At 46.6% G+C, this 23,411-nt stretch overlaps 1 protein-coding gene across 4 annotated transcripts in view; it reads left to right on the top strand.

Moving 5' to 3' along the window:
• MARF1 (meiosis regulator and mRNA stability factor 1) overlaps positions 1 to 22,676 on the top strand; it is a 41,048-nt gene extending 18,372 nt beyond the window's left edge. For 3 of the 4 annotated variants that reach the window (XM_068525225.1, XM_068525223.1, XM_068525222.1), the window contains 14 exons: positions 2,006 to 2,242; positions 2,372 to 2,491; positions 3,196 to 3,374; positions 4,665 to 4,885; positions 5,672 to 5,814; positions 6,368 to 6,501; positions 7,609 to 7,811; positions 8,488 to 8,715; positions 12,285 to 12,515; positions 15,118 to 15,330; positions 16,537 to 16,597; positions 16,681 to 16,806; positions 18,192 to 18,362; positions 20,069 to 22,676. In XM_068525225.1, coding sequence (XP_068381326.1) covers positions 2,006 to 2,242; positions 2,372 to 2,491; positions 3,196 to 3,374; positions 4,665 to 4,885; positions 5,672 to 5,814; positions 6,368 to 6,501; positions 7,609 to 7,811; positions 8,488 to 8,715; positions 12,285 to 12,515; positions 15,118 to 15,330; positions 16,537 to 16,597; positions 16,681 to 16,806; positions 18,192 to 18,362; positions 20,069 to 20,313 — 2,512 coding nt within the window. In that variant the 3' untranslated portion in view covers positions 20,314 to 22,676. The remainder of the gene's footprint in view (positions 1 to 2,005; positions 2,243 to 2,371; positions 2,492 to 3,195; positions 3,375 to 4,664; positions 4,886 to 5,671; positions 5,815 to 6,367; positions 6,502 to 7,608; positions 7,812 to 8,487; positions 8,716 to 12,284; positions 12,516 to 15,117; positions 15,331 to 16,536; positions 16,598 to 16,680; positions 16,807 to 18,191; positions 18,363 to 20,068) is intronic. The other variant, XM_068525224.1, reaches the window with a different exon arrangement.
• Positions 22,677 to 23,411: the final 735 nt, after the last annotated feature.

Here is a 23,411-nt window from a genome sequence, read left to right as displayed (position 1 = left end):
ATCCCGTGGATAGTGGGAGCCACTGAAGTATCGGAGGAAGGAGGGGAGGGGAGAGGTGTGGTGGTGGGAAGACTTCAGGCAGTGGTGGTGTCTGAGCTGGAGTGAATGTGGGAGGGAGGGAGACACGGGGGAGCGTGTGCACCAGTCCCTGCTCTGAGCAGACGCTGTCAGAACAGAGGGAACTAGACACCACAGAAGTTACAAATGTCGGTGAAATTGGACTTGGTAACTAGTTTTATGTAGCAGGCAAGGTAAAAAGTAGAGGTCGGTTTGATTCTGAGTTTTTTGCCCCAGGTGACTGGGAGGAAGTTTGTATGTTTAAACTGGAAATAGGGAAGAAATAAAGAGAGCTTGTTCAGGAGTTACAGTGCGTTTTTTTTTTTTTTTAAATTCATTTATTTAATTTTGGCTGTGTTGTGTCTTCGTTGCTGTGCGAGGGCTTTCTCTAGTTGCAGTGAGCGGGGGCTACTCTTCATTGCGGTGCGCGGGCTTCTCATTGAGGTGACTGCTCTTGTTGCAGAGCATGGGCTCTAGGTGCGCGGGCTTCAGTAGTTGTGGCTCGCGGGCTTGGTTGCTCCACGGCATGTGGGATCTTCCCAGACCAGGGCTCGAACCCGTGTCCCCTGCATTGGCAGGTGGATTCTTAACCACTGTGCCACCAGGGATGTCCAGGAGTTGCAGTGAGTTTTTGATCTTGGCTTTGGGCATATGAGTTTTAGGGGGCTATTGGAATATCTGGGCAGAGAGTTCAGGTGGTCTTCTGCACATTTGGAGTCCCTCAGGAAAGAAGTCAGCCCTGAAGATACGGCAGTTATTTGCCTAAAGATGATCTTGAAAGACCTGGGAGCAGATGAACTTAGAGGAGAGGGAGGAGAACTAGAGAAAGGGCAGAACTGGGTGGAAGGCAACCAGGGACAGGAAGCCGGTGAGAACCCAGAGGCCAGAGTGTCATCAGGAGGGTGGGGATGGCCTGAGAAAGTGGTGTGAGGTTTGGGGTGGAGGAGGAGGAGGAGGAGGCCACTGGTGACTTGAGAGCCAACTCTGAAGAGTCCTGAGGAAAAAATCCTGGAGGGAAGGGGATGGCAGACTGGATGGTGAAACAGCAGAGGCAACTCCTGAGAGACCAGCTGTTTCCATTAGAGGGAAGACGCAAGAGCTCCAGACTGAGTGAAAGCACAGAGAAGACTGGACATAGGTGGAGTGGGGCAGTGTAGGGGGTGGGGGCCGGGATTTGAGACTGGTGTTGGTCACGGGGCGATCTGAGCGTGTAGGCAGGGTACTGGGAAGAGACCATTGGAGCAGCTAACATTTAATGAGCACTTACTCTGTGCTAAGCTGTCTCCATACATGCCATATTTAATTCTCACGTCAACCCTGTGAGGTAAGGATTGTCACCCCATTTTACAGATGGGAAAACAGGCCTAGATTGGTTATATAGCTTGATTAAGGTCACATAGGTTGAGCCAGGATATGAACTCAAATCTGTCTGTCTTCAGATCCTGTGCCTTTAAGCTCCAAGTGTGAAAGACACAAGTCAGGGTGGTGACTGGGTAGTCCAGTCTAGTGTAGGTCAGGGGGCTGAAGCATAGGGTTAGCTGAAAAGGGGTATACCTCTTCTGAGGGAGAGGAGCAGAGATGGTGAGAAGTAATAGAGAGGGATTTGGAAGTGAAGGGGAGGCCAAGGTGAAATGGGTCATGGCAGATAGTTTTCCGTCTCAGAAAATTAGGTGAGGCATTTACAGAGACTGTGTGGGGTCGGAGGCTAGGTACCAAATGATATATATAATCACTGTAACGGGCAATGGGCCAGGGATGACTGGAAGGAGTGCCAAGCATCACTGGTTTGATGGTGAATAAATTTATAGTAGAATTATCCCAGTTTTACTTTTCAAAGAGACAGGGGATCCATTCTTGGTTATAGAGCTTTATCTAAACAGGTCAGGAATTTCTGTACAAAGAAAAACGTTCTCTTTAAGTCAGCATCTCTCTCTTTCCTTGCTTTTAGGTTTGGACACAGGTTGAATGTGTCAGATTTGTATAAACTAACAGACACAGTCGCAATCCGTGAACAAGGAAATGGCAGACTGGTGTGTCTCTTACCCAGCAGTCAGGCCCGCCAGAGCCCCTTGGGGTCTTCCCAGTCACATGACGGCTCCTCAACAAACTGCAGCCCAATTATATTTGAAGAGTTAGAATATCACGAGCCTGTCTGCAGGCAGCACTGTCCCAATAAGGATTTCAGGTAGATTGCCCATTTCCCTTGAGAAGTAATCCTTTTGTAAAAGGTCGTGGAGCATCTCGGAGAATTACCTTGGGAACGTCTTAGACCACTGAGAAATGTCAACTATCTGTTTTGTTCTCTTTTCGGCAGTGAACATGAATTTGATCCAGACTCTTACAAGATTCCTTTTGTGATTCTCTCGCTGAAGACGTTCGCGCCCCAGGTTCATAGTCTTCTGCAGACACACGAGGGCACCGTGCCTTTATTAAGGTGACCGTGTCAAAGCCATTGTGATGCCTTAGTCCTCCTCTTTATAGAAAGTCCGCCACCTGCCTGCACCTCTCCCCAAGCACGCGCTGTACCAGGCTTCAGCCTAACGTTTTTAGCTACCACTTGTAGTCGAAGTGTATCTGAAATGGCATCCATTCACTCGATATTTCAACAAGAAATTGTGTTTGTGCTGAATTTTAGAAACATCAGCATGAATAGGGCAGATTCTTCTCCACAGAGAAAAGATTATTGGAAGTGCTGTGCACAAGTACTACGAGAGAGTGCACGGTCTCAAATAGTTGTAGATTTCAACGTTTGTAGGAGAAAAGTATTCAGAAGTCCTTTCCGCCACACCATGGGCCACGTGGTAGGCTTAATAGAGGGGCCAACACACAACCAAGTTGCCTTAAAGCCACCAAACCGATATGTTAGAGGAGATTGAACTTGCAACCTTGTTGCCTTATTTTTAACCCCCTCTGCTAGAAAATTGCCCAGGAATTTTTGGTACTGTCAGAATGCATCAAAGAGAGAAATGCCACAGTGATTGCCTCTCTAGGACCTTAATTTAACTTTCAAACCCAGATCATGGGCATCTTAACAGAAATTATTTATTAATGGATGTGTTAAAATAAAGGCAGGCGTTTGTTTGGCAAGTGCTTTGCTTTTCCATTATTTTAATTAACCTGTTTGTCCCCCCACTTCAGTTTTCCAGATTGTTATGCCGCAGAGTTTGGTGAGCTAGAAGTAGTGCAGGAAGACCGCGGCGGGGGTGTTCCCTTGGAACACCTCGTCACCTGCGTGCCAGGTGTGAACATCGCCACTGCACAGAATGGCGTCAAAGTAGTTAAGTGGATTCACAACAAGCCCCCGCCTCCAAACACAGGTAGGTTTCAGGTATTTGGTCCAGGCTGTTGGCTTTTCTCTTAAATAGCAGCACTAGTTGCCTGTCATAAAGCACCATGGGTGTCTCCTTTGATCTTTTAAAAACTCTAAAGTGCTGAAGGTTTGGCAGAGCTAGACTTTTGGAAAGTACCAGCATAAATTATTAAAAAATTTAAAATCCAAATTCCACAGTTACAAGTCTCTCTAGTTATCTAATTTTGTAAAGCTTTTTTGGCTTGCCCTTTAAAAATAGTTTCAGCTATTTGAAGGAAATACCTCTATTTACTTTGGAAATTTATTTTGATCAACATTTATGACTTTGATCAATGTGAAAATAGATTTAACTCTAAATGTAAGGGACTGGGATATTTGAACCGAGATTTGGATGAGTTTCTGAGCTCCGGCACCCCCTGAGTTGCAGGTGTCTAATCCTGCTACCTGTGCACAGCACTGTGAATTGTTGCCTTCATATCGACTCTCCCTTCTCTTCGGCCCCCAACACTTCCTCCTTTTCTCCTCATCCTCTTCTCCTCCCACCTCCCCCTGCCCTGTAGGAAGAAAGGTGAGGATAACCAGGGAGCTCTGTTTGTACCGAAGCTTCTTCCTGCCTTTCCCCTCAGGCCTACACCCTCCCCATCCTGTGTTGTTACGCTGCTCCCTCCTTTCTCCTGTGTCCTTAGCCCGCTGTCCCCTTATAAAGGTTTCCATCTGATTATTTATGCTTTTATAAATAAAATAATGAAAACTTCTTAATTAGGTGAACATGCAAGATAACTGCAAAAACCTGTTTCTTAGTTTTATCTCATGCTAGTTTTACATCACTGCTTTCCATAGTTTCCTAGACAACATTTGCAGCCCCTCTCTGGGTTAATTAGGCCCTTCTGGGCTACCTGCGTGATGACCGTTTATAACTTTGTTTCTGTGGGAAAGTATGTTAGTGACCAAGTTACAAATGGATCTTTGACATACAACCAGTTTATAAGCTGGAAACTACCTGTGTATCTGCACTTCCCTTTTAAGTTCACACTATGGTGAACCACGCTTTGCTTTGGTAACTTGACTTCGACAAGTAGTGGGGAAGCATTTGCCAGCCTGTAAAGAAGTTGGGCTAGCCTGTTGGTTATAGAGGACCTGGGTTTAGCAGCTGAGAGGTAAAGTGGCTGTTTGGTCTCGTGTGCTTGGTCATTATTGAGTTCAAGCAAGGGAATGCAAGGTTAGTTACTTTTCTTTCATCGGCTGTAGTCATGCTTTATCTCTTGTGCCTGTTCCTTTTTTCTCCCCGCATATTTAGATCCTTGGCTTCTGCGTTCTAAAAGTCCTGTGGGTAACCCCCAGCTGATCCAGTTCAGTAGAGAAGTGATCGATTTACTGAAGAGCCAGCCATCCTGTGTCATACCGATTAGTAATTTCATCCCATCTTACCACCATCATTTTGCAAAGCAATGCCGGGTATCAGACTATGGATATTCCAAGCTGATCGAATTGTTAGAAGCAGTGCCTCATGTGTTGCAGGTAAGGAGTGCTAAGAGTTTATTTGTTTAACAGTGGAAATGTTCCTCTGTGGCTTTGGCTATCTCCACCAAAGAAACAGGGTAGCTGGTAACTTAATCCCTAAGAAGTCAGCTCAGAGCAAACATCCTGTAAAAACTTCCTTTATACACATGTTTTATACACGATGTGGCTTCTCAGTTTTTCAGAAAGCTGTGAGTTTCCAACTTAAAGGAACTCCTAAGTGCACCGAGGAGTACTTTCCTTCTCATCTCTATAGACTGCCCTCCTTCCTCCTAGCACAGTCCTCTCCAGAATTGTTTCCTGTTACACAGGAGCTGCTGTAACGCGGGCTTCCCTTTCTTACGAAGGAGTTCGAGGCCAGTTACTGGGCTGGAGCCTGACAGTGCTTCCTAAGGAGTCTTTGCCTGTTAACTTAAGGTGTCGTGATAGCTTCCCGCCTGTAAAAATGGCCTGCAAAACTTGAGCTGTCTTTTAGAGACAAAATTAGTTGCCCAGGCTGATAGCATGCTTTTTATTTCTGTATTCATGACTATTCAGGAAAGAGTGTACAAGGAAAAAAAGGGTCCCAGGCACGTGAGCAGTTGTTCATTCTGACACCTACATTTTGTTGGTCTTTGTGTTTCAAAATGCACATATCATACATAAAAGGATTTGTTCTCTGAGAGTGGTAACGAGAGAGAGAGAGAGAGAGAGAGAGAGAGAGAGAGAGAAAGAGAACCATCAAAAAGAAAGTCAGGATCTGCCAGGGTCTCATGAGTATAAATAACCAAAGTGTTTGGTTTGCAGATTCTTGGAATGGGCTCCAAACGCTTGCTGACCCTTACCCACAGGGCCCAGGTGAAGCGCTTTACTCAGGATTTACTAAAACTTCTCAAATCCCAAGCCAGCAAACAAGTCGTTGTGAGAGAATTTGCGCAGGCTTATCATTGGTGAGTTGATGAGAAGGGAAAAAAATGAATGCAAATTTTTATTTTTTTTTTAGTTTCTGCTGTATAACAAAGTGAATCAGCTATACATATACATATATCTCCATATCTCCTCCCTCTTTTGTCTCCCTCCCACCCTCCCCATCCCACCCCTCTAGGTGGTCACAAAGCACCGAGCTGATCTCCCTGTGCTATGTGGCTGCTTCCCACTAGCTATCTATTTTACATTTGGTAGTGTATATATGTCCCTGACACTCTCTCACTTTGTCCCAGCTTACCCTTCCCCCTCCCTGTGTCCTCAAGTCCATTCTCTACAGCTGCGTCTTCATTCCTGTCCTGCCCCTAGGTTCCTCAGAACCATTTTTTTTTTTAGATTCCATATATGTGTTAGCATATGGTATTTCTTTTAAAAATGAAAGCAAATATTTTAAAACATTTGTTCTCCCAAATTTAAAATAATCTAACTTCTCCATTTAGCATTCTTTTGGAAAACTTATAAATTATTTTGGCAAGTGCTACTTCTCATTCTTCATCCATTTCCATGGTTAAAACCTAGGTGTTTCTCAAAGGACTGGGATGTCACCGAATATGGTGTTTGTGAGTTGATTGATATCGTATCAGAGATTCCAGACACAACCATCTGCTTGTCCCAGCAAGATAATGAAATGGTGATTTGTATCCCCAAAAGAGGTATGCGACTTAAATTTGCTGGAAGAAAGTTGTCTGTCTCAGTGGTCATTTTAACATGGAATTATACAAGGGATGCACTTTCCCCCTCCTTCTCTGTGATTCCTGAAGATTCCATGGAAAGTGCAGTGTGAAAACGGCTCTGCCAGGCAGTGGATCCTAGCGTCCTCGGAGTGGGGAAGCCACTTGTCAAGAAGAAAACCAGGCTATTTTTTCAGAATTCACTTTAAGGGGAAAAAAGGGCATAACCAGCACTTTCTGAAAATGCCTCCTTCAGCCTGTCTCTGGCTGTTTATGCTGTAATTATCCACTTGAGTCAGTTACCGTGACTGTTGCTTGTCTCTTCTTTTTAACTCTGAGGTAACACACTTGAGAAGGAAAGAAGACTCAAATGGATGTTTCATCTTCCACGTTTTAGTAGTTCCAGTTGAGGTCTGGGGTGGGAACTAGGATAGAAAAATTAAATCTACACACAGTCGTGTTCTCCCGCTCTTATCAGTCAGTGGGTCTTAAACTGTGCTCTTGCGGAACACTGATGTCCCCGAAATCATAGTATTCCAAAGCAAAAATGATGAATGCCAGTCTTTTCGTAATTCTAATTTAAAATTGAATAGAAACAGAAATCTAAGTTTAAACTTTTCTCTCCTGTGTTTTAAACTTTTGGTGCCTGATACTCTTTGCTGCTAGCAATTTTAACTGAAGATCAGGTGAATAAACAAAGCATGTTAATATTCAGAAGTGTGGTTTAGTAAAATAATTTCTAGATTACTTTTTCAAGTACAGAGACGTATGTGTGTCATGTTCATATATGTGGAGTGGGTGTGGGGAGGTGGAGGGGCTAGAGAAACTATTTCTAGTTTGTAAGCTGAAATGACATAGGTGTGTATGTGTGCGTATGTGTATCATGACTTCCTGGTGTTCTGCCCTTGATTGAATTTGAAAACCATCTGGAAAGAGAAGAGTGTGTTTGTTTTAGGTTGTGTGTGTTTGGAAGGCAGAGATGGTATCTGTTGTAACCAGTGCATAGGACTAACTACACTAATGTTAAGCACGGATGGATAGAAGAAGATTGTGGTTTATGGGGTTTTTTTGTTTTTTGTTTTTTTAAAGAACGTACCCAGGATGAAATAGAAAGGACAAAACAGTTCTCCAAGGATGTTGTGGATTTGCTGCGACACCAACCCCATTTCCGGATGCCCTTTAATAAATTTATCCCCTCTTACCATCACCACTTTGGCCGGCAGTGCAAACTCGCATACTATGGGTTTACCAAACTACTCGAACTTTTTGAAGCCATACCTGACATTTTACAAGTAAGTGAAGAAATTCTAATTATATTTTTCAGAACAATATAAGGGGGAATTAAAAAAATTTTTTTTCGGACCTGTTTGCCTGGGAAGTAGGGAGTTATGAAATAGGATGAAAATTTGAAATACTTCAGTCAGAGAAGCTGTGTTGTTGGCTTCTTAGTATTTTTAGGTAAATGTGGTTTTTCCTTCAATAAAGAAATCATTCTTCAGGTTAGTTTTAGGTTATCTGTTGAGAAAAGGATTACATAGCTTGTTTCATAAACAATCTTCTCTCATGAGCCCCATATTTTTCAGATCTCTTGTGTTGGAGGTGGGGATGAGTGCACGAGGTGATGCAAATGCTTGGCTGTTAAGTCATCGCTAAGTTAAACCAGATTTCTGTTGTTGATTTTTATTGCTATTACCACCTTTGACCCCTGCAGTGCTTAAAAATTTTTTTTGTGTGTGGTAAAATACCTACCTGCCCATTTTTAAGTGTACAGTTCAGCAGTGTTAAATATGTTCATATTGTTGGGCAGCTAATTTCCAGAACTTCTTAATCTTGCAAAACTGAATCTTGACATCCATTAAAGAACACTGAAGTGCTTCTTAGTTCCTAATTGTACACGTTTTCATGCCATTTAACCCCGTGAACAGTCATAACTGGTTCTCCCTTTCCTCCTCCTGTGTGTTTTCCAAGGTATTGGAATGTGGAGAAGAAAAAATCCTCACTTTGACAGAGGTCGAACGGTTCAAAGCTCTAGCTGCCCAGTTTGTTAAACTCCTTCGGTCCCAAAAAGATAACTGCCTTATGATGACAGATCTGCTTACAGAATATGCTAAGACTTTTGGTTACACATTTCGTCTCCAAGACTACGATGTCAGTTCAGTTTCAGCTCTAACACAGAAACTCTGCCATGTTGTAAAGGTAACATTTTTTTTTTTTCACGGAGTAAGACTTGCGGTGGCATAATCCTCATTGGGATGTTTGCGTGTGATTAAGCATTTCTGTATTTACACCTTGCACTGCTTACTGTTGTTTCACAACTTGTTTTGTGTTAATACGTTTTTGGGTAATAGGAGATGACTTGGGTTTGGCAGTTTAGATTTTTGGTCTTGCTTTTGTGTGTCTTTTAGTGGCCTTGCCAAAATAATGTCTTTGTGAACCGAAGTCGCCAGTTTATCCCAGGGTGTTTATTCTTGGGTGTCTCAGTGTCAGTCCTGCTGACCTGAAGTTGGATCCTTGTACACAGATCTTTGTCTCCGAAGTTTTGGGGAGACTGAAATCACAGCTCTCCTTTCCGGATTCTGACTCACTTATGGAGTAGGTTTAGGAGCAGGCTGGGGCTCAGAGTTGCCTTGGTTGCTGGAGAGGCCGGATTGGAGAGGGTGACTGCCTCTCCTTCCCCAGCCTGTGCTGAACTGACCCTCGCAGTCCTGGGCAGCGCAGCTGAACAGTGTGCAGGCTGCGTCCGCCACAGGACCAAGAAAACTCACTGCAAGGAGGAAGAAGTGGAAGGAAAATGTACGAAGTGGTGGCAGCGCCAGTCACAGGTCTGGAAGGAGTCTGTTTCTGTGCTGGGCAGTTAGAGGAGGAGGACCCTTCGTGGGAGGCAGGGATGCAGAGGCCGGAGAGCAGGAAGAACACTAGGAGTGGGGAACGTCCAAGGCCAAGGAGGAGGAGCGGCCGGCAGCACCAGGTGCCACTGAGAGGGCAGGTGAGACAGGACTCAGGGACCACGGGGCCAAGCTGAGTGCAGGTACGTGGCGCTGCCGGCCAGAGCAGGATCGGCGCCAGTGTGATACGGGACCGTGGCCGCACTGAGTGGGCTGAGAAACGAGGAGGTGGCGGGGGCGAGACATTGGCAACAGGTAACACGGCAGCTGTTCGGTTTGTTTGCTGGTGAAGGAGACAAGCAGGAGACTGCGGGTCTGAGCCAGTGAGTGCTCGCTGGCCGTTCTTTCCAGGCGGGGAGACTGGGCACGTTTGAGAGCCGCCGAGAAGGATCTCCTTGAGAGAGATCGATATACAAAGGCCAGAAAGGGTGATGGGGTGAGGGTCCTGAGGGGGCCAGAGGTTGCGGGAATTGGCATTCAGTGGAAGGAGGGACAGCTCTGACGTTAGTATTTTGACAAAAGGGAAGCGGGTAGGGCGGAGGTGGATGTAGGGGAGTTTGATGTGTGTCACCAGGAAAAGAGGGAATTACCTTCCCAGAGCTGTTTCTCTGTCAAGTACAAGGTGAGAGCAACTGCTTAGAGAGAGGGAGAGAGAGACGGGATTCCAGACTGAAGAGCTGAGAAGGTCTGAATTGTCAGTGGTGAGCGGGAGAGGGGCCTGATCAGGGAGGCGTAGGGGTGCTGGGAGCGTGGAGCTCCCCGGGGCTGGGTGCACGTAGCTTTCCTGTGGAGACAGTGGAGATGTGGCTGCTTGGGTTACAGACTCAGGGAAAGCAGAGCGTTGGGTTCAAGGTGGGATTTTGCCAGATGGGTGCAATGAAAAGACATAGGGACAAAGGAGTGTAGATAGAGTATTGACAGGAATGTTAATGAATTAATGGCCTATCAGTGCCAAGATGGATAAAAGAGGAAAATGAAGAAAAGAGAGAGGGCTCGTGAATCAGGAGGAAGTAGGAGTCCATGCTGGCAAAGTTGAAGAAACATAAGAATTGAGCATTCGGATCGCCTTCTTGTCTCCAACCCCGGCATCTGCTTCAGGCAGGACGGGTGGGAGGTTTGAATGAGTGATTCTGGAAGTGGGCCATGACAAGGTCCCCAGTGTGGCCTGGAGTGGGGTCTGGAGTGGAACTGTGTAGAAGAGAATGTCATTGGAGATGAGAACTTTGAGGAACTGAAGGCCCTGGTGTGGGACAGGCCCCCAGGATGTTCATTTGCTCAGGGCGATGGCAGTTGGAGGGCTTCGGTGGATCGGAAGACTAAGCCATGACCGCCGACTGTGATGAATAAGGGCCGATGACCGGGACGTCCGGGTGTGAGCATTAAAGCGGGAAAAGATGGGAGCGGCTCCAGCTTGCTACCCTGCTTGCACATTGCGGTCTCCCGGGGGGCTTCTGGGAAATACTGAGGCCTCTGTGATTCTTATAGAATGAGGCCAGGTGTGCTCTGAGCCTCAGAGCACAGATTAGCTCACAAGGTGATTCTAATGTGTAGCCTGGGTCGAGAATCAAGAGATGTATCTAAGTAGCATCAAGCAGGTTTTTATTTTTTCTTCTTAATAATGGTCTGGGCATCTGAGAAGATGACTTGGACTCCCCCTGGGCTTGTATCTGTTGATTGATTAAACCCCAGGTCTGCTGAGGAAATCCGTAGTCTGAATCTTCACAGATCCATAACCACGATGAGTGGAGTCAGGGTCGACCCACCAGCCTCCTGCCCTGGCTCTTGGTGGGCGTCAGCTCCAAAGACAAACTGGTACTGGGCTGGCTCCTCAAGTGCCACCCACCCTCTGCCTCCGAGGGTCCAAAGCCCCTGAGCTTGACCCGTGGTCCTGGCTGGAAGTCAGATAAAGGGGAAAACAGCCGTGATAGTGAGCAGTGGTTCGCCTGCCCAGGCCTGAGCAGCGTGTGTCCTGAAGCTCTGCCTGTTTTCACTCCCATGATGGCTCACTTCACGGACGCGGCCCCCCTCCCCCCCGCACCATGCCCAAGGCCTGCAGGTCTCAGCCACCAAATGTTTGTTTCTTCACATGCTGTTTGGTCCCCAAATGATAACCTGTGTCTCTTTCACAAGGTTCCCCTCCCAATGCACTTAATTAGTTAAACCCTTTATCTCCTTGAGAATCTGAAAAAGTTGAGAAGTAGACATACAGTCAGACACGAAAATACCAGCTTTTTTTCAAGTGCTTATGGGCTATAAGAATGTGGCTTGCCCTTGGACAGAGAAGGCCTTGTGTCATCTCCCGTGTCTAGCCCCTGGGACACACACGTGGGGCAAGTCGACTGCAGAGCAGCTCTGTGGAGGGTCGCCTGCAATCTAACCACCTCCTGCTTCCGGAGAACACCGACCCTTAATTCACAAGCTTGGGCCAATGGATGTCAGCTGGCCAGTCTTATCTCCTTCGCTTGGGGGAGCGGTGGTGTTGATGGAAGTTTCTGGTTATGGACCAGCAGGGAGGGAGGGAGAGAAGGATTTCTGCTGCAGTTGGTCTGAAGTGTTGGTCTGGGGTCCCAAAGAAGCTACAGCAAACCCACTCACTTTACTTCAGTTTAAGAGAAAAACTTAGAGATTTTCCTCTTTTGGTCTCGTTTGCCAAAGTGAAACTAGATGAACCAGGTATGACCCAGGCTGTCTCTCTTAATATTTATTTATTTATTTTTAATTTTTTGGCTGCGCTTCACAGCATGTGGGATCTTAGTTCCCTGACCAGGGATCAAACCCGTGCCCCTTGTAGTGGAAGCACGGAGTCTTAACCACTGGACCACCAGGGAAGCCCCCTGTCTCTCTTGAGTTCTGAAAAGTTTGCATTCTTGTTCTTCCCAGGTTGCTGATATGGAATCTGGCAAACAGATTCAGCTGATCAACCGCAAGTCTCTGCGTTCTCTCACTGCCCAACTGCTGGTATTGCTGATGTCTTGGGAGGGAACTGCCCATCTTTCTGTTGATGAGCTCAAGAGACACTATGAAACCACCCACAGTACTCCTCTCAACCCCTGTGAATATGGGTTCATGACTTTGACCGAACTTCTGAAGAGTCTGCCTTACTTAGTTGAGGTATGAATGGTAATGGTTCTGGAACCACCGTAATGAAAACTGTTGTATTGGGTGTTTATAGATCACCAAATGGTCTAGATTAAACTGATTGGTCATTTTATAGACGAACAGACAGAGGTGTTGGCAGGTGCAGGCACCCTGCCCAAACAAGTGACAAGCCAGGATGAAAGCCCTGGCCTCCAGATTCTTAGACTGGGGTGCCTTTTTCCTGTACCAGGCTAGATTCTGCTGCTGTTACCTCTTTCTGAAGGAGATCGCTTATGTGGTGGTCTGTCAGTCAGATGCAGGGCAGAAAGGAAGGTTTGACTGGCTGGTCACCAGGTGGCCTTTCAAGAATCACAGTTCGGGGGACTTCCCTGGTAGTGCAGTGGTTAAGAATCCGCCTGCCAATGTAGGGGACATGGGTTTGATCCCTGGTCTGGGAAGATCCCACATGCCGCAGAGCAAATAAGCCCACGTGCCACGACTACCGAGCCTGTGCCCTAGAGCCTGTGAGCCACAACTACTGAAGCCCACGCACCTAGAGCCCATGCTCCGCAACAAGAGAAGCCACCACAATGAGAAGCCCACGCACCACAATGAAGAGTAGCCCTGGCTCGCCGCAACTAGAAAAAGCCCGCCCTCAGCAACGAAGACCCAACGCAGCCGCCATAAATAAATAAATAGATAAATAAATCTTAAAAAAAAAAAAGGGCTTCCCTGGTGGCGCAGTGGTTGAGAGTCTGCCTGCCGATGCGGGGGACGCGGGTTCGGGCCCTGGTCTGGGAGGATCCCACGTGCCGCGGAGCGGCTGGGCCCGTGAGCCACAGTTGCTGGGCCTGCGCGTCTGGAGCCTGTGCTCTGCAGCAAGAGAGGCCGCGATGGTGAGAGGCCCGCGCGCCGCGGTGAGGGGTGGCCCCCGCTTGCCGCAGCTGGAGAAGGCCCTTGCACAGAGGCGAAGACCCAACACAGCCATAAAAATAAAGGAATTCCTTTAAAAAAAAGAATAGCAGTTTGGGAATGTGCTGGCGGTCCAGTGGTTAGGACTCCATGCTTCCACTGCAGGGGGCCCGGGTTCGATCCCTGGTCAGGGAACTAGGATCCCACAAGCTGTGTGGTGCAGTTTAAAAAAAAAAAGTGATACTTCAAGATTAGAAGAATAGTAAGAGAATACTGTGTGCAATTGTGGGACAACAAATATAAAAACCAAGAGGAAATAGGTAAGATCCTGGGGAAAAAAGTGAAATTGACTCCCAAATTTTTAAGAAGTTAAAAATTAGACCAATTAACACAAAAAAGACTGAAGATCATTGAAATTTTACCACTGACAAAAGGCACAAGGACCAGATGGGTTAAGAACTGGGTTTTAACTCACCTAAAAAATAACTCCAACTTTTTAAAAACCACTTCTAGATCACTTGGAAAAAAAAAAAAAAGATGGGAAGCACACCACTTCTTTTATGAAGCCAAAGTAACTTTAATACCAGTCCCCCAAAAGAAAATGATTCTAAATAGAATATTAACTAAATAAATCCCACAATGTAAGAAAACAATGATTATACCGTTGTTATCATATAACCACGTGACCAATAATTAAATAATTTTAAAACTCTCTCCTTGGCCAATCACCCCTGAGCCGCTTTCTAGACTATACTTTGTCCTTGGGCCCTGCCCTTATCCTTGATGGGCCCACATGGCCCAGTTTTAGAGAGAGTCTCCTACCCTTGGTATCTGATCACCCTGGCCTACCTTCTGCAAGAATCCTGTTAGGTCAGTTTAACAAGAATTCCCCCTACCCTGGATGTCCCTCTCCCCGGCCCCCGTTGGCTATAAATCCTCCCTTTTCCTTCTGTCTGAAAAGGACACCTATACTTACGTGTCCACTTAGGTGTCCTTTCCCCTGTTGCAATAGTCCTGAAGAAAATCTGTTTTTTCCACTTTAACTACTATCTAGCTCTGGTTTTCTTTCACGATATCAAATCCAACATTCTCTAAACTCTGTTAATTATATATTATATAAACACTAGTTCTAGGCAATATTAGTGGATGTTCCCGGACAAAAGGCTTTCCATGGCCAGCTAAGGCTGGGAAAGATCTCTTCTCTAGGAGATCTCAGTGAGGGCATGTTAGACTGAAAGGCTTGTGGTAAACAGATTTGCTTACTTGAGGACAAAAGGTTTTTGTCGGTTTTATTCCCTTTATTGCTTTTATTGTTGTTTTAAGAATAGTGATGTTGTTGTCCTGCATCACGGTGTTCCTCGGGGAAATGAGGTTCAGTGGCTTCGGTCCCCACTGTCTGGTGCCCCTTTGTCCACCTAGGGGTTTGCCCTCTCTCTTCACTGCCTCCTTTCGTTTGAGATCTCAGTTTACCAGTTTCCTTCCTTTCTGACACACTATTTTGTCAGACCTCTGCTGTCTTACACCTACAAATAGAACCAGAGTTGGCTCAAGGCTATAGCCCTCTGTTGGAGGAGATCCTTGAATCAGTCTCTCTTCCTCCCTGGCTTATTGCCCATTTTCAAGTTGACTTGGCATCTTTTCACTCTCAGAGAGACCCTCATTTCTAGGACGCAGGACCAGTCACTCTGGAAGTTTCTAATGCTGCTGTTTTCTCCTGGACCAGGTTTTTACTAATGATAAGACGGAGGAGTGTGTGAAGCTCACAAGTCTGTATTTGTTTGCCAAGAACGTGCGGTCTTTGCTTCATACTTACCACTACCAGCAGCTTTTCCTTCATGAATTTTCCATGGCCTATACCAAGTATGTCGGAGAAACACTGCAACCCAAGACGTATGGCTACAGTAGTGTTGAGGAGCTCTTGGGAGCGATCCCACAGGTGGGTGTTTTCTCAGTTTCTTGGAGGGTGTCCTCCTGGAGAGCCACAGGCTCACTCTTGGACAGAATAATGGACCTGCAGGCATTTTGAACTGATCCTTTCAAAACGTACATACCGTTGGAGAAAAATGAATGATTTTAGCATTTCTCTTTCGTTCTGCAAACCTTCATTAAATTCCTAGGTGCCAGGTGGGTGAGTCCCAGACCCTGCCCTCAGAAAGGTATGGGGTAATGGAGAGTCAAGACATCTGAGCAGGTGACAGGCGGTGTGGTCGGTGCAGCCGTCGGTGGGCACACCGAGGACGACCAGGTCCGGGGGATCCCAGAGCAGTCCTCACGATGTGTAGAAGTTAATTAACCACGTGACGAAGAGGGGAGAGGGCAGACAGTGTGAGCAGATGCAGAGCAGCGACGAGTAGTGTGGAGCTCCCGAGCTGGAGCCTCTCAGCGAAATAAGAGCTCAGTTATGGAGGCCAAGACTCTGTGGAGAGAGGCGAGGAGCCTTGGGGTTGCTGTAGGAAGTGCCATGGGGCTGCTGTCCATGGTGGAGTTGAGAGAACCAGGAGGAGAGGAGGAGCCTGGCAAGGGGCCTGCCACTGCGGAGGCCCAGGTGAGCGCTCTGCTGGGCTTGAGCCTGAGTAAAGGAAGTAGGAAGGGACACGAGGGTAGGACAGCTTGGGAGCCGAGATGAGGGACTTGGTGACAGATGCACGTGGGGGGCTCTGGGAGCCAAGGGCCACTGCTGCCTCTCTCTTGGCGGGGGTGGGGGCAGCGTTATTAGGTCGGGGCCTTTGTTTTAGGGTCAGGATAATGAGCTTAGCTTGAGGGGTGTGGGAGAGCCCTTAATTCTTTTAAGGTGCATTTAGTATCTGGAAAAAATGGTAAGAGCTCCCACGTGAGAACTAGCTTCATTTATATACCAGCACTGGTGTTTGGGAGGTGATGTTTTTAAAGAGTCATAAAGAGTAATTTTTAAGCTGAGTCTCACAACTTCTAAGACTACAGCTTTTTATAAGCGGCATGTTTCTGCCAGCCTCTGTTGCTTTAAAACAAAGTGTAGAAAATTTTTTCTTGGCGTTAATTTGGTCTTTAAGTCCTAGTATGTTTAAGTATGTTACCAAACACAGTAGGTCACACTCTTCCTGAATTTTAGGGCTTATTTCCCCTCCTTTTCCACTGCTTAACCAGTAGTATGTCTTGTGTGCAGGTGGTCTGGATAAAAGGACATGGTCATAAGAGAATTGTAGTGTTAAAAAATGACATGAAAAGTAAGTAAGCCCCATCCCCTCCCCCTTCAGAAGCCCCATTTCTCACCCTGATCCCCCTTTGATGGGTGCTCTCTGTCTTCCAGGTCGTGTGAGTTCACTTGGTCTCCCCTCTGCCAGTCATGAAACCCGGCCCTCAGCTACCGAGCGCATCCTGGAGGTGCCCGAATCTCACACAGCCTTGGAACTCAAACTCAGAGCAGGCGGTGACGGTAAGAGGAAAAACAAAGCAAAGCTGGTGAAATTTTCAGGAAATGGCTTGGGGTAGAGTTGGGGTGGTTTGAGGGGGAAGGACGACACTGGGTCATTTGCATTCCTTAAAGGTAAGTATTCATGAATTTTCCAAAGGAGTCTGGTGTTTGGTTAAGAACAGAGAAAAAACTGGCCTGCATTTGATGGTTGACCTGTTAAGGTTCTTGAAGGATGTTGGCGGCCCCCATAATGACAATAAGCCAGCACAATTCAGATGTTAAAGGAAAAAAGATTCTGACACTTATTAGAATACTTGAAGATGATCACAATGGAGTCAACTCTGCTGCCGTTGGAGAGAGAGATGGAGCTTAGCTCTGAATGCGACAAGGACAAGTGGGGGCTTATAGTCAAGGAGCAGAGCAAGGGGGTCAGTGGCTGGGAAACTACCAAGACGAGACATCAAGGTAGGGGGATTCCTGCCGACCTAAGAGGATTCTTGTTAAAGGCAGGCCAAGGACTTAGACATCAAAGGTTGGGGGTGGGGTGGGATGAGGAACCTGATCAGATATCAAAAGGCTGGGGGATTTTTGCTAAACTGACTTCTCAAGATTCTTGTCAAGACTGGACATGGCAAGGACACAAGAGACACAGAAGGCCAAGGTCAAAGTCTGGTGGTGAAGAGGGCTTGGAGGAGCCTGACTCCTGACTAAAGTTGGGTTAGGGAGAGTCTTTGTCACATGACATCCCTGGGAAAGACTTAATAGTAATGCATTAGGATTACTCAGAACAACATCGAGTCATCCTGATTTTATGTGGAATCTTCTGTGTACTAGATAGAAATCAACTCGCTTGAATTTTGAGTCCATTGCTGCATATGAGAATTTTATCTTCATAGGACTCTGCAAGTTGTTAAATAGTTACAAGGGCTACTGTGCTCTGTGTTTATAGGATAATCAGCTATGTAGCATTTTACATTTTTACAGAGCACCTGAATGTAGCTCATCCTCTCAAGCTGTCAGCACAGCCTTCAGCAGTAGTAACCTCCATCCTACAAATGAAGAACTGAAATTCCAGGAGGTTAAGTAGCTTACCCAAGAGCACTCAGCGAGGAAGTGACAGAACTGGGACCCAAGTCTTCTAATTCGGAGCTTTTGCTCACTTAACAACTTTCTGTGGGTTTTTAAATTTCTCAGCGTTTTTTAATTGCCCCCTTTGTGTTCCTAAGAACACAAATCGGGAGATCCTGGCTGTGGCATTTCATGTACCAAGAGTGACCCAGACCTTTCTGTTAACGGCTTTTTTATAAACCTTGAGTTCTTGAGTACTTCCTGACCTTAAGGAGACGGCAAGCCTCAGGCACAGACCGCGCAGTCCTGAGTGGAGCCCTGCTTGCCTTCTCCTCCAGGACCCCATCCAGTGGAGCAGGAGCTCCTCCGCCTGACCAACGACTCCCCTGTGGACCTCTTGTGCGCGCCTGTCCCTTCGTGCCTGCCGTCCCCTCAGCTGAGACCGGATCCCGTCATCCTCCAGTCTGCTGATCTCATTCAGTTTGAGGAGCACCCCCAAGAGCCCTCTGGTAGGAGGCACTGTGTCATTGCGGGGTTTTCTCTGTGGCTTTGATTAAACAGTAAACCCTTAATGCTGAGATGTTAACTGATGGGAGTGGGGAGAGACTCTACCTTTTCAGGCACAAATATACCTGTGAGGATTATTCAGGACCCCCTTTTCCTATCAGGGTTCCTGCTCACAGCCCGAGGTGGCTGAGGGAGCAGCAAGCAAGGGAACGATGGTGGTCTTGAGGGGTGCTGCAGCTGCGCTGGGGGTGGGGACCCCACGGGGAAGCGTGCAGGGGCTTCCTGGGCTGTGCTGCCCACCTTTGGAAAGTGCAGCAACTCCAGCGGCAGCCTCTGCCCGTCACCAGACATACACGTCACCCCCGGTCTGGGCCAGAGTTGAACGACTCCAGAGGGTACTGGGGCTTCGTGGGACTGTGAATAGGGGAGGGAGGGCACCTGTGTCTCGTGCCCCAGCTTGTGCCACAGCTCGAGATGGCACGGGCCCCAGGCTGCTCGGCTAGGAAGAGGCAGAGCCAGGATTGGAGCCCCAGGCCTCTTGTCTTTCTGTCGTGTCCCTGGCCTCCTGAGAGGCCGGCCCACCTGCTCTGTCGAGGTCCTTCCCTTGTCGTCTCCTCTGTTGGGATGGTCGTTCCCCGCTCTGCTGGCACTGCCGTCCAGGAGATGACCCTGCTGACCACAGGCCTCGGTCTTCTTAGCAGCCTTTGGCACCTTTGGCACCGTCACCCAGTGAAAGAGCTGAGGCCGTTTATCTGGAAGATAGTCAGTGGGGAGACATCTGCCTACCTGGCTGCGGAGCTGGCCCTGGGCCGTGGCGGCGATGGGCTGGTTCCCCTAGAAGCACGGACGTGGTGGGGAACTGACGCTAGCTCTTCCGTGGGCGTGGCCTGGGTGTGTTTAGTGTGCTGAGTTCAGCCATCCCCGTGTGCCGGGGAGAGAAATAATCTGAGCGGTGCTGGCAGTTCTGTCCATTATTCTCCCGAGCGAGGGTCAGCCTGAGAGCTGAGCTGAGGTTCTGCCTCCCCGCCGTCACCCTCAGCCTCCATGTGCCTCTGGTGCGGGAACCCCTTGCACGCGCAGTGGCAGTCCGAGGTATAAGGACACATCACTTCCAAGCAGTGTGGCTTTGTTCCTACAGCAGGCTAGTTACCTGTAGCTCAGCCAGAGAAAGAGCAGCCTGTGCGCGCTCTGGGAAAAGTGGCTGCTTCACTTCCTGGATTTTTGAGGGTACTTCTGACTCTGTGCAGTTCTCCCCTTATCTCTGCTCGCCCTGCTCCCCCGTCCCCCTCCCCAGCCCCACCTTGGGTCCACGTAGAGCACGGTCCTCTGTCAGTGGAATAGGCCAGGGCCCCCTGGTACCAAGGCCTCTCCTGGTCTAAAAGTCTAGGTCACATGTGGCTTATGGGTCCTTAACTACCTGACAGAATGAATGGGCAGAGAGAGTGGAAAAAAATGTTTTTAAACCACTGCACATTGATTTGTAGCCAAAAACGAAGGTGTCTGAAGTTTTGTAATTCAAGGGAGACCTGAGATGAAGTTTATAAATGTTTGACTTATGTGACACATAATATTGGCTACAGAGCTAATAAGTAAATTATGGCATAGGTGTGACATTTGGGGATTATTTTTTTGAGAAAGGAGAAAAACTGAAAACAAACACTTTTTGCAGGTCCTAGAACTGAATGTGTTTGCTTTCCTGTGTTTACAGAAATTATGGTTTTAAACCAAGAAGAGAAAATGGAAATTCCAATACCAATAAAGAACGAAAACCTGCCCTCTGATTCCAGCTCATCTGGCGTCTCAGCAGCCGTCCCAGTGCCTCCCTGCCTCTCCACGGAAACCCCAGAGTCGCTGCTCAGCAAGGACCCTGTGGAAAGCCCAGCCAAAAAGCAACCCAAAAATAGAGTAAAATTGGCAGCCAACTTTTCCTTTGCACCTATAACCAAGCTTTGAGTCTCGTTTTGAACATAGAATTAGGATGGGAAAGCACTGTCTGATTCTGCACACAAAAGTGGGTTCAAAGAAACCTTTTCTGTTTTAATGAAGACCCCCTAGAAACCAGTTACTTCATCTTTAGACATATTCCATAATGTTTTGTTTCTTTTACATTGACACAGCTTTGAGCTGAAGTTTTTCTTTCATTCTTTCCCCCACTTATTTGGAAAAAAAAAAAAAATTCTGTCATTTGTTAAAGAATCCTTAATATATTTTAACAAATTTTTGTTAGTTACCATGAAGCGTAATGGTGTTCTGTAAGAAGACAGCAGTGAGAACTCAGCAAGAAGGAAGTGGTTTTACTTCCATCAAGCCATGTCAGTGGTAAAATCTTACATGTAGCATAATATAGTCTCTAAGCCTTTGCTTACTGATGTTTTCAGACAGTATTAATCAAATGCATGAGGTGTCTTTGAAGCAAAGCCTGTTCTGTGATCCTGTGCAATCACAACACTGAAGGAGAAGGGTGGGCGAGGCAGGAAGAATGTATTTTCTGGTTGGATGTGAAGGCTCCTGGCTTCCATGTGACTTGTAAGCGTGCCTTGTGTTTTATTTAACTATGTCTGTAGTTGAAAAATGTGGCTTCATCACAGATTTTTTAAAATGTTTCCACTTCGGGGTTCCATTTAGGAGCTTTCTAGAAAGTCAAGGATGTTTTAAGCTTCCCTTTTAAGTTCCAGTTTGATATGGATTAGGTTAAGGAAAAGGAGATGGTCTTGGTGTCATGAATTTAAAGTCAGCATTTGAATTCCAACACACATTATTGTGTGTCGAGAGGCAATGTTGGGAAGAGAGTCTGATTTTCTAAAATATGCATCAAATGCATAAATTACAAATCAGAGCTGAGGAGGGAGGTGCTTTAACAGGAACGGTATCAATGCTCTTTCCACTAGGAAGAGACAGAAATTCTATCTATACATAGGAAGGCCAAGGTTGATCAACTTAACCTTGTATTCATAATTTTAAAGCTGGTTTTGGTAGCTGGGAAGCTTTGTGTGTGAGTATTTGTGTGTTTGTGTCTGTTAACTCAGTGTCTTTTAATAGTGTCTGCTTTTACTCTGTTACTTCTCGCTGTTGGAAGCATGTGTGGGTTTTTTTGTGGTGTCTGATGTTGGCATTTGGGAAAAGCCAGCTTTTGAGGGAGAACTGCCCTGTGGAATGACCTTCGCCTTGAGGTGGCTGAGGCATCCGGTGACGGGCGGCCTCTTACGCCTCCTGGAGAAACCTGACATTTACAATGGGTTGTATTTGTTGGGCAAAAAGGCGGATTCGTTCATAGAGCAGAAAAAACCTGTAGGCATAAGGTCTTCCACTAGTTAGATGGTTTCTTTTGGGGAAATGATTATATTTTGTAACTTCTAGAAAGCCAGAAAATGGGCTCTGATTTTATAGCCAGCATTTTGATAAAATGCCACAAGATAAGGGCTATTGAGAGATTTTTACAAGTAAGATTTTTTGTTCCCCAAATCTTTTAAATGAAGCCAGTGATTCCCAGTTCTCAGCACGTGGCCCCAACCAAGATGGAACGGCCCTGGGAAAGCCTTCTAGGCATCATGGCACTCTTGAGTCCTCCCAAAGGCATTTCCTCTACCGACACAGTGTGACAGGAAGTAAAATGCAAAGGTGCACTTTTTTTTAAGAAGCTTTTAAACAGTGTGACAAAGTTGGTGTTGAGAACATCAGTGGCCTTATTCTGAGATTTCATAAGGCTGAGTTTGCACACGTGGACTTTAGTTTTGCTCGAAGGTAAAGAATGTGGACTTTAAAGATGTAAGAGGCACCATTACAAGTCACTAGGTACAGCCTCAAAGAGCAGCTTCTTTGGGCAACAGACAAAGAGGAGACTGGAGTTGTGCGCTGTGGTGTGGGTGTGGGTGTGGTTGAATCGTTCACTGGAGTCACCTGTCAGCCTGGGACGCGTGTGTGACTCCACCAATCGCTGTTTGAAGATGTGAGAATACAGCGAAGCTCGTTGTGTTCGTAATGTACTCCACAATGGCCAGTCCAGTTGCTATCTATTTTTTTTATCTAGAGGTTTAATTGAATGATGTGACAAAATGATGTATGAGAATTAAGACAATGCAATTCTTTATTTCTGGGTGGAAAGATGTACCAGATTAGATTTATCTGTTTAAAAAAAGACAAAAGTTATCACCAAAACCCCCTTTCCCATCTTGCACTGTTTGTTTTGGATTGAGCTTGGGGGAAGAGATGTTTTTCTTAACTGTCTACTTTGTTTGAACACTTTTTCTGTGGTTCAAGTGCTGTTTTGTGTGTTGGGACCAAACAGTTGTCAATAAACTTTAAAAGCAAGCATCAAATTTGAGTTTTCCAAGTGAGTGTTTTGTTTGTTTGAGGGGGGCGGATTGTATACCAGTCCAGTTCTGTCAGCTTCTCATCCCTTCTGAGAATCTGTGAGATGGAAAGCAAATTGGTCTGTCGTCTTAGAGCCTCTTTGAATTTGGCATCTGGCCCTGGCAGGTGACTGGACTATTGGCCCTTCGTGGTCAGGACCCTCCAGGGTTTCCAGCCTCGCTCCAGCTCATAATCGTTTGGGGAAAATACAATAATCACAAATACCCTCCAGTTATAAAACTTGGGATAATTCCTAGGAACTCTCTCCCTGGGAAAGAAATCCATTTTGCAGGCTACCTTGGTTTTGGTCACTGCCAAGCATGCTTTTTGAATAGCCTGTTTGAAAAAGACTTCACACATTGCACTGTGAAGCCCTTTTCCTGAGACCACTGTTACTCCCCACCCACTCTCCACCCCCGTCTCCAGATTTTGAAAGGACCCAGAAGAGACTTGAATGTTTGGGTAAATTGCTTCTTGATGAAGTGCAGTTTTTTTAAAGTTCAACATTAAAAGTCTCTTAAAAACCTCTGGCAATCCTTTCAAAACACCTTTCACGGTAGCCAGTTTTTGCCAGAAAACTTGAGCAGCCACTGTGCCCCTTTAGAGGGGGCAAGGAAATTTGGAAGGTCTAGATTGCAGGTTGAAACAGGGCGTCACATTTATCTTTGTGCAATCCCCATCTGGTCTGGAGATGGCAGCCT

The sequence above is a fragment of the Eschrichtius robustus genome, chromosome 16 (assembly GCF_028021215.1).
Source record: "Eschrichtius robustus isolate mEscRob2 chromosome 16, mEscRob2.pri, whole genome shotgun sequence".
Taxonomy (NCBI): Eukaryota; Metazoa; Chordata; class Mammalia; order Artiodactyla; family Eschrichtiidae; genus Eschrichtius; species Eschrichtius robustus.
This window is presented reverse-complemented; position numbering and strand designations above follow the sequence as displayed.